Below are 15,830 nucleotides of genomic sequence, written 5' to 3'. Positions count from 1 at the left end.
ACAGATCATTTGCTTATTCAATGTGGTTCGTCATTTTGGGAACTGCAGCTTGCTGCTGTGCTGAGATGTTGACTTGTCGGAAATTGCCATTACTTAGTTTCCTGCCTTGGCTATTCTTTGTTGCAACTGCATCACATCATCTAAGAGATGCAACTCGGAGAGGATTGTGGTTTTGGCCAATAGGAAACACTCCACCTTTACCACTTTTTATTTATCTACAAATGGTTTTACTAATTCCTTTAATAGTCAGATTTCTGTTGCAGTTAAGTAGGTTTTCACATAAAGACGTTTCTCTTTCGGATGTATTACTGACATGATGGCATTTCTAGCCAGTAGCTATGGTGACTCTAAAATTGTTGTGCAATTGTCAGCTAGTTGTTAAATTATATGAGATGAAGGCTGGTTGTGTAGTACATCGTATTTTTATTGATGCTAACTTGTGTAATTATCTAATATCTTGCTTGACACAACTGATATCATTTATATGTGTAGGTGAGATTCAAAATTGCCATACGTCTTATTAGTATTAGTATTATTATTAGTCACCACTGTGGCTTAGTGGTTAGCAACAATGGTTACCGCTCCATGGTTTGGCGGTTCAAATCCCAGAGACAGTAAATTATGAAACTTGTCTGTCTTTCTTTCTCATGTTTCTTTAGCTTTGTCCATGAGACTATGACTAGTTTCAGTCATTGGGGTGTTTCTGTGGTCTGGCAAATGGTCTGTTGATGATGACATTCAGCGCTTTCCTGGTGGTCATTGATATCCACTAGGCATGCAGTACCGAGTTTGCGGTCACCGTAATGCCTGCAATCTATATCGAATTGGCTAGTCATTGATCGGCTCCCGGGTTGAACTTCTTATTCAAGAACTTGGCAAGAACTTGGCAAGGCCAAGTTCTTGGCTAAGAACTTCAACTCGGGTGTGTGGACTACACAGAAACATGTACCCTGCTGGATTCACCTGCCCGGTTGGTGGGCAACCAGATGGGGGTATCATTTAAAGACCCTACTTGCCCATCATAGAGAGGCATAACGGCACATTGTAGTATTAAAAGTACAGTAGATGCCTACTTGTAGATAGTCTCGCGTAGTCAGACCCTTCCCGCCGGAAGGATGTAGGCGGGAGGGTCTGGCTACGGGAGACTAACTTGTAGACACATTCTTTCTTTACATTCACTTTTCTGATGCATGCATTAGCACACCTTTACAGTTGATAGTATGGATATTGCTACTTGCTGAAGACTAAATTACGACATAACATGATAATAAGTAAATTCTTGATGAATTGATAGTTCTTTGATGGCAAATTTTGAGGCATTTCACCAGAAGGGGAATAGGTATAGGCACTTTGCCATCTCTTTTGCAGCGTTACTGTTCTATCTTCTAACTCTATAGGCGCTGTGGGACTGATCCACTTGACAAGAAGTGAAATCTGAAAGTATCATTTATCTCACTTTTGAGAATCGTGATATTTTCTTTGCAATAATAAGCATGCAGATTGTATTCAAACTGTTAAACATCCAAATATGTTCTATTGTTTCTGGTGTCTGTGACTTGACTATTGTTGTATGTAACTGTGACTTGCAGACTTTTGTATTTCAGTACATGAAGTTGTAATGGTTGCATTTTACTTCTTGTGACCCCAATATCAATGTTCTATCCATGAGTACAGGTGTACGTACCATTGTCATGATACCATGCTACCAACTGTAGACATGGACAAACATAGTGTTGCCAGTGGAATTTGACAAAGGGCTCAAATTGTGACTTAGTTGAGAGACATTTTGGGGCCACAACTGTGATATTACAGAGCGGAGTATAAGGAAATTTTTTTGACCGGGCAAACAGGTTTGCCAAAGCCACGCCCGTTTAGACCACGCCCATTTTAACAAATTTTGACCCCGCAAACAACACTTTATTTCTATTATTTGACATATATACAAAGCATGACAATAACCAGAACAACTGAGACAATATACCTGCAAAGCAATCTTTTATTGCGTTACAATAAAGTGAAAAAATTATGGAACCTCAAAAGACAAACTTGGAAGTGCACTATAATTATGTGAGACAATAGCAGAACATTAACAGGGAAACCTAGCACAACAATGTGCAAAATTGTATTCAGTCAGACCTTCTGGAAAACTATTTGTAGACGCGGTCCTAGAGGATTATGCCACATGTCCCAGTCATCTAAACTAAAGCTGCTAGTGCTATCATCTTGGGCCAACTCTCCAGTTTTCCTTGCTCAGTATTGCTTTCTGAAAACTTGATTAGGACTGCAGTTGGTCTTGCATTGTTCCCACCACAGCCGAATAGCGGCGTCAGCGTGAAAGTCTTGAACTGATGGTCCTTCATGGTATACTTCCATAAGGTCAGACAAGGTGGTGTTGCTCATGCTGGTGTGCCGGTCTTTCTTGATCAGTTTCAGCAATGAAAACATCCTTTCAACATGTGTGGTAGTTAAGGGGAGACTAATACTATGTCTGGACAGGTGTGAACTATGTACCACACAGACTCATAGCACACCTTGCTGATGTGCAGATATTTTCTAGCATAATGGACTACCTCCTCAACATGAAGAGCAAGAATATTAACCCCTTTGCTTTCTAATGGTTTGGCAAAATGAATAGCAAGAGTTTTTTACAGCTTCTCTAACCTCTGCATTATCATCAACGTTTTTGTCTTCACTATCTTGATCAGAAGTTTGAACGCTAGGTTTTCTTTGCCATGTTTGGGTGTCAAGAAAGGCAATTATATGACAAAGAAGTTTTGGTGTCACACCAACCTAGTCACTCCTTTATTTTATTATCAAGGCATACTAAATCGGTATTCACCTTTTCTGCAGTTACTTAGTGTGCTGACAGAATAGTCTGCCAAAAGGCTCTTTGAAAGAAACCGTTTAGGATCTTTCCAGAAGGACTGGAATTTTCAAAGAAACAGCAGTCACTGCTATTTGACAATGACAAGAAAGAAAACATTCACAAATCAGGATGTTTGATTACCGTCTTAGGGGCGATGTTTCTACCAATTCATGTCCTCATATTTGGTGCTGTGCTACACGCATTCTAGGTGAAAATTTGTATTTTACGGCAACTGGTGTCTCAGTAACCCGTCTCACCACTTCACACAAAAGCATATATACTGTCTATGACCCCATGAGTGTGAACTTTGAAAATCTGTAATATCTCCGCTGTTTTCGGACCTTCCTGATGATCTGGAATGGTTAGAAACCACAAGGTCTGGCATCTGTTTACTAAATTATTTAAGGCCTTCCTACAAAGGAAACCAAAAGATAACACTTTTTGCATATCAAGGACATATTAGCCAAGTACAAATGGTTATTATCCAATTATCTAGTGAGATCAAGGGATCATCAACTGGAATCACTTAAGATAATTGGTGTAACATGCTCTAATAAGCACACCTGGTGTGACCTTTACCTCATTACTCGCTTCCCAGTTCAGGCTTACTGGGATAGTAGATATGTACCCCAAGGAAACATACTCTCTGATAGTGCACATACTCTGACTTATGAGTGTCCGAATCATGCCATTTGGGTGTGACCGTTCCAGTAGCCAATGTCCGGACAACACAATATATGGCCGGACATGGACTTGTTTTGACCGGACAATGTCCGGTGTCCGGGCGTTATATTCCCCTCTGTATTAAATACTAAACAATTGACAATAAATGTGGTAATTTTTTAAGTTGAACAATACAAGATATCCAATAGTTTTATACCACTACTTCGCTACACAAACTGGAAACAATCTTAATTATATATAATTTAGTTAGCCCTCTTGTCAGGGATTGACACAAAGGACGTCGACATTAGCCTTTTTTGACTCAAAGGATGCCTTGCTTTGTCTCAATTAAACCTACTTCATTAGGCTGAAACGACGCGACGGTTTGCCTTTGTCTAGAGTGTGAAGCAGCAGTGCTAGGTTTCTAGATTTGCTACTTTGCTGTCTATATTTACAAGAGTATGACGAAGTCTTTGACAGTTCTGATAGTACAGTTAAAAGGGTATCAAACGTTTCATTGACTAGGTATTTTGTGAACTGCAGTTTGAGAGAAGTTCTGTATAATCAAAGCAAGCAGCTCGAACGTTTGTCTTTGCTTATACGACAGCTGAGATTAGAACTGAAGACTTTGTGTGGTCGCTTAGTCACCGGTTGGCACTTTCGTCCAATATCTATGTCTTTACCGTTGTCAGACCTGTCTGAGTTCTTTCCTAACGAGAACAACGAAGAACAAGCGAAAACGGGCAGATCGTGGCGAGCTGCTGAATTGAGAGGTAAGAGCAACGAAGATCTGCACAAGCTGTGGTACGTACTGTTGAAGAAACGGAACATGTTGCTAACTTTGAAGCACGAGGCAAGGAGACAAGTAGAGCTTATACACCCAGTCCAGAGAGAATGAGAAAAGTACGCAAATCCATGGCTCGGATCAAAGTGGTGCTTGGAGAGAGGGAGCGAGCCGTGAGAGACATTAGAAAGACGGAGAGGCTTACTGATCTACAGTAGATCGATTATAATGGTAACTTTAGTAAAATGTATCGAGCGTTAGGATTCAAACTTTAATTAACACATTTGATTTGAAACGGGGCAGATTTTTCTGACATCATACACACACACACACACACACACACACACACACACACACACACACACACACACACACACACACATACACACACAATGGACAAATGTTACGCCCTCCACGTCTTTCGACCCCGACCTTGAGGTCAGTTGCGGAGATAGCTCCCCTTGCCTCTAGAGACAGGGCCTCCATGCGCTACGTGAAGTCTTGGGGCCAGCGCTACAATCCACCTGGAGCTTGGCCAGAATCATCCAGGGGCACCGACAATGGCGCAGCTCTGGGACTGGACACCAAGGCCCACACGTACCCGTCTGCTGCATTATGTTGCTGCCAAGCCAGCCGTCTTGTCCACCCCAGTCAATGACCAGGTACTCATTTATACTCCTGAGTCGAGAGAAGCAAGTGTGGGTGAGTTTCTTGCTCAAGGAAACTGCAACAGTGTCGCTTCCACCAGGATCGAACCTTCAACCCTCATCACGGAATACAAGATCCCGGATGTCATTACCAACGCTCTACCATCTGCTCCACCGCGCCCCCACACACAAACTGCCTTTCAGGGGTCACGCCCCCAGCTGTTTATACTCCTGATTCGAGAGAAGCAAATGTGTGTTAGTTTCTTGCTTAAGGAAATTATGCTATAGCTCGCCATCACTGTGACTTGAACTTGTGGCCCTTCAAAGTCCCGGATGTAAACACTCCATAAAATGACTCTCTGACCAACTGAGCTATCGAACCACACACACACACACACACACACACACACACACACACACACACACACACACACACACTCACACACACACACACACACACACACACACACACACACACACACACACACACACTTGCTACTCAATAATAAGTTCACGACTTCCATTCAGCAGTTGTTTACAATTTGTCTTTGACGAGCACGTTTATGAGCAAAGAGTCCAATTCTGGAACGACATACTCGATGACAGATATTACAAACGTTCTTTGTACCAGTAGCCAAATTTTTTGTTATATAGTTGTGCCGCATTAGTCTCTTTTCTTCAATTTTGTTAATTCTACCTTCCTCGTAACGATCTAAACCTAATCTCATATTTTCTTCCACATTGAATGGTCACATGCTATCATTTCCCAATTTTTGTGATCAATGTCAGCATTCTGTAGAGTGTGTCTTAAAGTGTCTTTGAACCTCCAACATCTGACCACCAGCTTTTCTTGGTGCATCTAACAACTGATGGTATAGCACTTGTTTTGGTAAACGTCTCTCATCCATTCTTGCGACATGACCTACCCACTTTAGTTTCTGTTGAGTCAACATCAATTCAATTCCTGTTATTTCAGCTCTTTGCAGAACTTCTATGTTTGTCACGTTTTCCAACCATTGAATTTTCATTATTGGACGCAGACAGCGAAGGTGAAATTTTTCTAGATGAATATCTCTTCTATACAGCGTCCACGTTTGTGATCCATACAGAACAGTTGCACGGACGACTGCTTTGTAAACTTTAATTTTAGCCTTCATTCTTATTCCTTGTTGACTCCATAATCTTGATTGAAGTGTGCCATACGCTCTATTTGCTTTTTGCAGACGCGCAGCAATGTCCTTATCAACACTACAATCCTCTGAAAGAACATTGCCAAGGTAAGAGAAAGAGGATACTCTCTTTGGTGCTTCACCATTCACAAAAAATGTCCTTGCCAGCATTTACTGTATCAGGAATCGGCTGAAACATGCACTCGGTTTTCGTGAAATGTAAAACTGATAGATGCTTTTGCAAAAGAGGTTACAATTTCTTGCATATCATTTGCAGAATGTGCTACCAGAGTACAGTCATCTGCAAAGAGCAGATCTCTTAATTTGTTGTTACAGTTTCAGATTTCGTCATAGATCTGCGAAGATTGAATAACCACCATCCATATGATATTGAATTGAGACTCCTCTATTTTCAGCTCAACCATTCATTTCATTTAGCATTGCAGCAAGAAACAGAGCAAAAAAAGTGGGTGCTGATACACAGCCCTGCTTTACTCCTGTTTGCACAACAAAGCTTTCTGAATTTTATCGTCAGATATGACTTCTGCATTCACTAAATTACAACTTTGGGTGGGCAGCTCAATTTTGTTAAGATTTTCCACGTTGCCTCTCGATTAACTGAATCAAAAGCTTTTGTCAAATCTATAAAGACCATGTGGTTTATGTTTTCCTTGAATTTTTCTTGTAACTGTCTCAGGGTAAATACATGTACGATGTCTGTGGTGCTTCTTCCTTTGCGAAAGCCACATTGGGACTCATAAGGGGTTTCTTCTGCTATTGACTCTACCGGTCTATTCAAGAGAATTCTTGATAAGACTTTACCAGCAGTGGACAATAATGAGATTCCACGCCAGTTTCCACAGTCACTTTTGTCACCCTTTCTCTTGTAGATTGTGCATCTTTCAGGTCCTTTGGTACAATTTCTGTATCCCAAATGTGTAAGATGATCTTGACGACTTCCTCCGTAAAGCATCACCTCCCTCCTCCTCTTTGATAAAACTCAGCTGCAAGACCATCAAGACCTGCAGATTTTTCAAGTTTAGAGATTTGATTGCAGAATATATTTCTTCAGGTGTTGGTGCGCGCGCGCGCGCACACACACACACACACACACACACACACACACACACACACACACACACACACACACACACACAGCAAATGGCAAATAGTTAAGGAGCTGCCATTATATACGGTCACGCGCCTCAGCGGGTTAGCTGGGTTTCTGTGCACTACGCAGCAGCTATGGCCCGTGCTAAGCAATCTCCTGGAAGCCATACCTAAACACAAACACAATGCAACACAATTTTTGGCGAATAAAATTTCAAGATGTTTCTCTCTTCTGCTAACCCCCGTTCTTGTTTGTTTTGTGATGAATGTCGCTCCATGTGACGACATTGTCTGTTCCTGTTGTTATGGATCTTCCAACGTAAAAACTAAACGTGCATCAAACGCTTTTCTAAGAAGACCAAGAAGATCTTTGCCCTCTCGGTTGTAAGGAAGATATGCTCGCTGCAAAGTGCCGTAGAATCTTTGACCGGGATTAGGAGGCTCATGTCCTTGCAATCAACTCGGTATATCATACGTGATTTTGATAGTATCGTATACCCTCATAACCTGGTAATGAGGTTTTTGTAACAGTCGAATTCATCCTGCCACCCTTCGGCTGATTTCCTTCCACTTTTCCGAACGGCCGAGAGCAAATAGGACAGGTAGCCTTTACTTTTACTTAATCGTCAATGCACTGCTTGCAGAAGCGATGGTTACAGGGCAGACTCGTGTTTACGGTCTCGATTAAAGCAGATAGAGCATTGTTCACGTTTAGCATCTTGATCTTTATCAGTGCTCGGTTTGCTCGAGTCTTTTGAACCTAAAAACGGCACGTAAGACTTTATTATTTGAGAGATTTGCGAAAACAGTCCGTCGGTACCCTTGGCGTCATGCTTGGTTTGAGTGATATCGCTTGCTGACGTGTCTCCGTACCGGTTTTGCGCTTCTTTCATGAACGCAGCCACAGATGCGTCATAAAAATCAATAAAAACTCGACTTACGACGGAAGCTGGATACATCTGAAAGAACTCTTCCGTTCCATCAAGAAGTGCCCGAGCACAGATATCTTTTGGAATACCAAATATACCAGAACCGAGACCTGGTATACCTACAGAGGTTCCTTTCGCTTCCTCAGTCAAACGCAAACTGCTAAAACATGCTTCCTTTAGAAGTGAGAAAATGTACATGTGTTCCGTTCTAGATTGAGACCAACACGGTGCTACGGCATGGACAATCGCTTTATAGGGCAGTTTACCTGCCTTTGTGCAAACTGCTTGACCATCTCTAATCGGTCCGTTCTTGCGAAATGCACGTGTACATTCTTCTTGAAATGACCGTCCTCCTGCCGCTCTACAGATTGCACCAGCGACGCCTCCAGCGTGTTCTAAACTCGAATTTGCAGCGTTTACAATAACATAGACGTTTTCATGAACAATGTTTCCTTTCTTTACGATGACCGTTTGTCCACTCTGGAGAGTAAAGTAAGATTCAACTCCTGCACTTACCTTCAAAGAAGGCATTTGACGCAGTAGACTGTGTATTATCTTCTCAGCTGCTTGAACGTCTTCTTCTAGACCGTAGACGGTGCACTGGTGGTCGGTAAATGTCGCTTTCACTCGCATCTCTTCCCAATTTTTTTGTTTTAGTGCAGCTACGTTGGTAGAACCTGTCAAAGGGATCTTAGTTTCCTTGACTGAGGCTCGAGAAACAATCTGACATTCTAGCCTAAGTAACTCAACCGCACGTGGAACGTCACAATTTCTACCGTTACTTTCTACTACCAAGAAAACCTGAGTATCAGATGAACCTGGTCCAGATTCCTTTTTTATTTTCACATGTCATTCCGCTTCTATTCGCCTCAGCTTTTCTTTGGCAGTAATTTCTACGATATCGTAGGTAGATTTGTTCAATTGCATGGGGTCAGACCTTTCCGAGGTAAAATGAAAATGATTGGGAGACTCTCCAGCAGCTACCTTGTTTGTCGTTTCCTTGTTAACCACATCCTCGTCACTCGTTGATGACGCACAAGCCATTGCCTTATTATCTAACAATTGATGCGGGGAGGCGACGAAAGAGGAAGACGGTATAGCAGGAAGGTTTGAGCCAAATACGCAGACGTATGCTGAGCTAGTAGAACAGTTCCTAAGAAGCGTATTGATGCGCGAACCAAAGGAATTAACATCGCTGTAAATACCAACTACACAAACAGACTAACGCTCCCGATCAGCGACCATTTGCAAACGAAACTGTGCGCAAAGACGACTGATTTCCAAGATGCCAAAAAACAGAACTATTCTTTGCCCCAGCATCGTATTTGTGTCAAGAAATATCTAAATGAAAGCAATATGCAAATCATAACCGAAGGGAAGAGCTACACGAAGATCTTACGTCAACAGATGGCATGTGATTGTCAAGAAGACCAGCACCTTCATGATGTGCTTCACCTGAAGGGCTGCAAAGAGAGGTCTGCATTTTTGCATCAAAGCCATGTTCGCCAGCTGAAATCAAGTCAGCACACAAAAACATAGAGAAAACGAAAGTCGGAAGCGATGTACAAGCCGCCATACCACGCTTCTCTTGTTCTTCCAGATTTTCTGCAGACGCTTCTACAGGAGAATGACGTTGCTGACAGCCACTACAAAACGCCACATCCCCAAGGTTGGAGGTGCCAATCCATCACACGGCAAATCCACGCCCCATTTTTTTACCTTTTTACTTCCACAGCATGGACGTCCGTTATTGCCGGGGAAAGGATGACGGGCATACCATACCGAAATGCATCATGGCCGGTGTCGCGTGCTGAGATTGTCACCGTGCCGAGATTGTTCGCGCTTGCACAAAATAGAACTGACATTCTCAGCACGCAATACAAGCGTGCTGAAATTGCTTACGTGCTGAAATTGCTGACTTGTACGCATGCGTGAAACAAATTTAGAGTTCTATTGAAAAATCTATAGTTATTATTGTTAGTTATATATTAATTAACTATTTTAATATGTTACAACAATGCAAAAGCACTGGTTTGAAATAAATAATTCAGTTGTTAAGAATAATTATGTACTAGATTATATGTATATGTTATATACAATTATATATATATAATTTTATGAATTTTTTATTTATCAATTACATACAAATTTATACAATCGGAAATATAATTAGACATACAGATAACTAACTATACATGCACATTTGTACAAATAAATCTCTCCTATTTTTGATATCTCAAACACCGGCGTAGCGTCGGAGGGCTGGGGGGCTGGGGAGGCTATAATCCCCCAACATTTTGGGCGTGTCACTTCGCTTCAAGCAAAACTATCATTTTAAGTTACTAGACAGTGACAGTCCTCTTAATCTCAGAGTAGTATGTTGACGATCGACGACGACGCTAACTATATCTCTGTGACAATAGGTTGTATACATATCATCGTTTCAGTATGTTAGGACCAGTATCGAGAAGTCGTGGACACTTAAGAAGAATGGAATTTCCTGCAACTCCGCTACCTAATGATTTGCTTGCATTCCACGGTACTTTCTCCACAGGTTTATTCTATTTAGTAATTACAAAACTATAGCTAGACCTATATTGCTCGCTAGATTACGAAATGCTAAAATTGTTCAACGTCGTTTGCACTGAATTGGTCTTCTAGATTCTATTGTCATCAAGATGCCATTTAATTTTGACGATCGCAGCGAGCCATGAAAACCTTTTTGGCACAGACGGTAACAGTGTTTCCACTCCTTTATACGAACACTGAAGGTACTCAGTCCCACAGTCTAGTTGTAACCTGAAATTGATACTAATTTGCTTAGATGTCTACAAACTACGAGCTAGAAAAGTAGAAAATAGGCGTGGTTTTGTGTGAGAAATGGGCGTGGTTTGCGGCCTAATTTATCTGCCTCCAAACTTGAGGACCACGTACCCTACGCCAGTGTCCCAAAGGTGTGTCTTGGCCTGGTTGTTGACGTTCCTAATTTCAGTTTTTGCTAACCCTGGTGGAAAGATTTGTGTCAGGAGATAAGTCACAAGATTCTGGCATCTGTCTCTGCAGAGACATGACAAAATCTGGCTTCCCTAGCTGCAATTGTATTGTGCTTCAGATCATCCATCCATGGTCTTCACAAGTGGGTATACACAGCTATTGTCTATCCAAGAAACAAAAAACCTCAATATAATAATATCTAAAAGTGTGAACAATCTCCGCACGCGGCATGTAGATTTACGCGCGCAAATAGTTGTTGAGCATGCGCAGACTGTAAAATACAATCTCAGCACGGTGACAATCTCAGCACGCTACACCTGTGATATGCGTACAGTACTGTACACCCGACATGAGGTCTGGAGCATCGAGTCGACGGCCTGGAATTAATCGCGAGCAAAGCACAAATCACAAGGTGCAGAAATCTCCGTAATACCGCGGTATAATTGAGAGGGGCGTAGACAGACCGTAGCCTTGGTGCCAGACCGCTTTTGCACGTCATGATATGAATCCAAATCCGGAGGAGGGGCGAGTAAGAGCGGGAGAAAAAGAAACGCCTTTTTCTTCACTCTCCCGTCACCTCACGTGCAAAAACCTAGCTGGGGCTTGGCGGTAGCGCACGGTAGACCTGGTTACGCCTCTGTTGTGCCGACTTTTGATCGCACACTGCACACAAGTGACCTTGCAGACTTCTGACCGCCAGATGGATAGTAACAGGGCTAGACAACGGTTGGAACCGATGCAGTCTGTTTCACAAGTTGGACCAGGAGTTACTTCTCGGTCCAACACAGCGACTCACTCTGAAGCAGTTCCAGGTACGTCTATTTCGTCCGGGACACTGGGTAGTAACTTAGTTTGACTCCTTTGATTTCCTGGTTGTTTAGGTGTATCATCGGCACGCCCACTTTCTGTTTCTGTGTCTGAAGCTCAAAAAGAGCATCTCGTTGACACAGCATACGTCATGAAGAATGTTTCGTTTCCTAGCGTTTCACCACAGGTAATGCGGGAAGGCCGTACAGTTGAACTAATGATTTTGTGTAAGTCCTAGCCAGATGATGCTTTGCAGGTGTTTGAAGAGTCAACCTCATTGCTGTCTACAAAGGTCCTGGAATTTATAGGTTTGAACCAGATTGGAGAGCTTTGTCAACATTTTCAAGTCGATTTTATTCCACATCGTGACACTATAGCAGTTAGAGGGATGCATACGGCGGTGGCTGCGATGGAGTCTCATCTACGACGAGTCATTAGCTTGTACTCACACAATGAGGCATACGCTCATGTGTTCCACAATTACACCGCTGTTGGAAGTGTTCCAAGAATGCCGCCTCCTGGGTTTCCAGGGAAGCGAATGTCAGACCAGTGGGGTGACAGAAGACAAGTTCTAGCGCCAAAACATGGCGAAACGTCACAATTGTCTTTTTCAGTTGAACCAGCAAGTGCTTTGAAAGTAAATTTTGAAATATTTAAATTTTTGAAATGTAATGTTAGCGCCGTGCAAGTTATCGAGGTGCTAGAAAAGAAGTACAAAGTAGCAGTTAGGCAACGCTTTCCACTTTCAAGCCCAAATTCCAAAGAAATTTCATTAGTAGTTTCTGCTACCAGTGATGACTCTCAAATTTTGCAAGGTTTGGAAGAGTTGAAACAATTTTGTGACTGTTTGAAGTGTCTGACTATTGAAATATCTAAATTGGCTGTATCAATAGCTAAGCAAGTTAAGTGGGAGCTCTTCAACACTGTTGTGACGTTTGAGAACAATTTGTGTGTGGTAGTTGGAAATAAGGAAGATGTAGCAGCAACTGAGCTGATAATCAAAGAAATTGACATAAATTGGTCTACTAGTTCTGAAAAGAATGCTTCTGAGAACAAATTTATACTCCAGGCTGGTCAGATAGTTGTTGTTAAAAAGGGCAACATTGTGAATGAAGCTGTTGATGCAATTGTAAATGCAGCCAATAGAAATCTTGTTCATGGTGGAGGAGTTGCAAAAGCAATATGTACAGCAGCAGGCAGTGACTGGTTTCAAAGGAAAAGCAGTGAATTTGTGCAGCAGCATGGCCCCGTCCAAATAGGAGACGCTGTGGTAACAGATTCAGGAAATCTCAAGTGCAAGATGGTTGTCCATGCAGTATCTCCTAGTTGGTCAAGAGATGAGAAGAAACAAACGCAGTGCACAAACATACTGAAAGAATTGTGCTTGAAGAGCTTGTCTCTAACAGAGAAAAAAGGCATGGAGTCTATAGCTGTACCACGACTTGGCTCAGAGAACTTTTGCATACCTGATCTGAAATGTGCTATGACATTAATAGGTGCTGTAAAACAGTTTTTTGGGGACAATCATAAATCATGCATCAGACGCATTGTATTTATTGATTTGAATGACAAGACTGTGGGAGCATTTGTTTCACAAGCTAGAAAGCAGTTTGGCACAACTGCCCAATCAGAGAGCAAACAGGAAGACCAGCAAACAGGAAGACCAACAAACAGCACTCTTGTTTGAGTTTGAAACTGAACTATAGCGCTGTATGGCTTACAATTGCTGTATTTACGGTACATGTATAAACAGCTTTCTTGCTAGTGATTAGATTTAGTAGTTGTTGAAAGTCATCGAATCTGCAGTAGTGACATTTTGTATTTCATATGCTAACTGATTTAAACTGCACGATATTTCACTTTGACAGCTAATGTATGCTTGGACAAATAATTGAAGTACTGTAATGGTTTCTGAACAAAGGTAATATTTTTGTATAGACAAGCATTGTGCATAGTATGTGATCTAACGCTATATTCAGTGCTTTATAATGAAAGCCTTACATTTTAATTAAATATCTTTACACTGTAAAGTAATCTAGAGTTGTAGTGACTCTAATATCATAGTCACACTTTAAAAACTGTGATACGATCCTTAAATTATTCACACAATGGCAGAACAGTATGCGTACTAGAACTTTTAGAAAGAACGAAGAAAAGCACAAATTATTTCTAGTAGTTTATGGGGGAGGCGCCTCTAGGGTGCATGTGTTGTGTTAAATTATTCAGTCAGTGTTAAATAAAGTATTCGTGTTAAAGAGAAATTCAGTCGGACGTTAAAAAGACTCTGCTAAATTTAGTCTGGCGTTGAAAGATCAATGTACAATAGTGTCCTCAATGACTTGGTTAGGTCTAGACTTTTTAACACACGTACCATTCGCCCCGACTGTTTAACAATTTAGTCAGATAGCGCGCGTTAGACGTAAGCAAATCGTTGTCGTGTTATACGGGAGCCAGGCACGACGGCGCGAGAGGGTCTGGTACGAGGCTAGTAAGACTAGCTTTGTTAGAGCCCACAGTAAGAAGGATTAGTAAAGACTGTGATTCCAGAGCGCGGGACTTCCAAAGGCTTGAAACGGTTATGCTAGGACGGTAAACGTGATCCTTCTCTGCGACCCCGTTCATCGGACACCACCATCATTCACCGGACACGACCTCCCCCATGAAAAAGCAAAGGCAATTCTGCAACTTCGCACCTGAGATAGGTTTATAGGTGACTAGCTAACACAACAACACCATCGCTGTCCCCATTTGCTACTCTCCAGGAGAGATAGCGCACGCTTATTGAGTCGTGATAACGCCCCTTCCGTCGGACAGTCGTTTTTTTTCTTTGCAGCAGCAGTCTGCAGGTAATAATGTCATGAGAGAGAGAGAGAGTTGGAAGGAAATATCATACGGCCCCCAATTCGTTTGACCTTTATTTGACTCAGCAACGGTTATAAGCGAAAACTGCTGAATTTTCTCTGCTGACAAGCTCACTCTGTTGGCATCTACTAGCCCTCCGGTACTGTCTAGTCTTCCCGGCGTAAGAATTTGAACTCCTGAGTGTCTTACAGCACAATTGCACAGGCTTGATGCACCGGATGTAGCAGACGATTCACGTCATCCATGTTTGAGCTTTGCAGAGAGCACATTCTCCCAACTCGCACAGAAACAGCCCGTGCTTCCCTTTCAAGGCCCCTAAATTGTTACTGGGTCTGACCAAGACGTGTGCAGGTGTTTCCATCTCAGTTTGATATCTACCTTTGCCTGACCTTGCACCGTCACGAAGTGCAGCACGTCATCGTTGGTACAACCAGCTGTACCGAATGCAGGAACTTTCTTTATTATCAGAGCAGCTAGAACCTTCACCCCTGCTTCTCCTAGGTAAAGTTGAATTAGATTACGTCAAGTCCTTGCCAACGCGCGCTAAGCAGCGACCGACTTTCTTTGCAAAGGGTAAAAGAGCGTTTTAGCACTTCAATCGTGCCTTCTCATCGGTTTTGGTTGTCGTCTTCTTTGTTGAACGGCTAGTTCGTTCAAGCGACATCTTTTACACGTCCTACTGGGGGCGTGGTTGTGAAATGACTCAGAATTGCCATCAAGCACTCTAGGCAAATGTTCTGCGTTCTGCGGCGTTTCAGATAACTGAATTTAATCAACTGCAGTCATTTGAAACCTAGAGCTGTTGCTGAGAAAGTAGGAAGGCAAGAAAATGAGTGTCCGACGATTGGGGCCGTTACCACAGGCGTTTGACCGACTGTAACTCATACAGATTTTGGCTGACATGCAGGGTAACAACGCGATTTGTAGGTAAAGGGTTGTTGCTTAGCGATATGTAAGTAACTAGGCTGAAGGATGCGTGTGTCCAATATAAACGCTACT

At 42.2% G+C, this 15,830-nt stretch overlaps 2 protein-coding genes and 1 long non-coding RNA gene across 3 annotated transcripts; 1 reads left to right on the top strand and 2 right to left on the bottom strand.

The window, feature by feature from the left end:
• Positions 1-7,384: 7,384 nt before the first annotated feature.
• LOC134189894 (protein mono-ADP-ribosyltransferase PARP9-like) lies at positions 7,385-8,939 on the bottom strand. Its single transcript, XM_062658289.1, has 5 exons — positions 8,060-8,939; positions 7,916-7,999; positions 7,738-7,857; positions 7,559-7,688; positions 7,385-7,409 (listed from the first exon to the last, which is right to left on the bottom strand). The coding sequence occupies exons 1-5, from the start codon at positions 8,799-8,801 to the stop codon at positions 7,385-7,387; spliced, it is 1,101 nt and encodes a 366-aa protein (XP_062514273.1). The 5' UTR covers positions 8,802-8,939.
• Positions 8,940-9,414: 475 nt separating this feature from the next.
• On the bottom strand, positions 9,415-9,829 carry LOC134189478 (uncharacterized). Its single transcript, XR_009971499.1, has 3 exons — positions 9,747-9,829; positions 9,568-9,677; positions 9,415-9,509 (listed from the first exon to the last, which is right to left on the bottom strand). It is a non-coding gene; the product is annotated as an uncharacterized LOC134189478 (long non-coding RNA).
• A 1,990-nt stretch (positions 9,830-11,819) lies between these two features.
• On the top strand, positions 11,820-13,740 carry LOC134189809 (protein mono-ADP-ribosyltransferase PARP14-like). The gene is made up of 3 exons (XM_062658193.1): positions 11,820-11,974; positions 12,044-12,156; positions 12,226-13,740. The coding sequence occupies exons 1-3, from the start codon at positions 11,863-11,865 to the stop codon at positions 13,654-13,656; spliced, it is 1,656 nt and encodes a 551-aa protein (XP_062514177.1). The 5' UTR covers positions 11,820-11,862; the 3' UTR covers positions 13,657-13,740.
• Positions 13,741-15,830: the final 2,090 nt, after the last annotated feature.

Source organism: Corticium candelabrum, chromosome 14, assembly GCF_963422355.1.
Source record: "Corticium candelabrum chromosome 14, ooCorCand1.1, whole genome shotgun sequence".
In the NCBI taxonomy this organism is placed as follows: Eukaryota; Metazoa; Porifera; class Homoscleromorpha; order Homosclerophorida; family Plakinidae; genus Corticium; species Corticium candelabrum.
The sequence above is the reverse complement of the archived record's forward strand: the minus strand, read 5'-3'. Positions and strand labels throughout refer to the sequence as shown.

Excerpts from the sequence above, each read along its gene's own strand:
- LOC134189894 (XM_062658289.1), bottom strand. The coding sequence starts at position 8,801 with ATGCGAGTGAAAGCGACATTTACCGACCACCAGTGCACCGTCTACGGT. Across the intron at positions 8,000-8,059 it reads AACCAAGCATGACGCCAAGG|GTTCAAAAGACTCGAGCAAA; the intron begins GTACCGACGGAC and ends TGCCGTTTTTAG. Across the intron at positions 7,858-7,915 it reads TATCTGCTTTAATCGAGACC|TAAAAGTAAAGGCTACCTGT; the intron begins GTAAACACGAGT and ends TTGACGATTAAG.
- LOC134189809 (XM_062658193.1), top strand. The coding sequence starts at position 11,863 with ATGGATAGTAACAGGGCTAGACAACGGTTGGAACCGATGCAGTCTGTT. Across the intron at positions 11,975-12,043 it reads TCACTCTGAAGCAGTTCCAG|GTGTATCATCGGCACGCCCA; the intron begins GTACGTCTATTT and ends CTGGTTGTTTAG. Across the intron at positions 12,157-12,225 it reads TTCCTAGCGTTTCACCACAG|GTGTTTGAAGAGTCAACCTC; the intron begins GTAATGCGGGAA and ends GATGCTTTGCAG.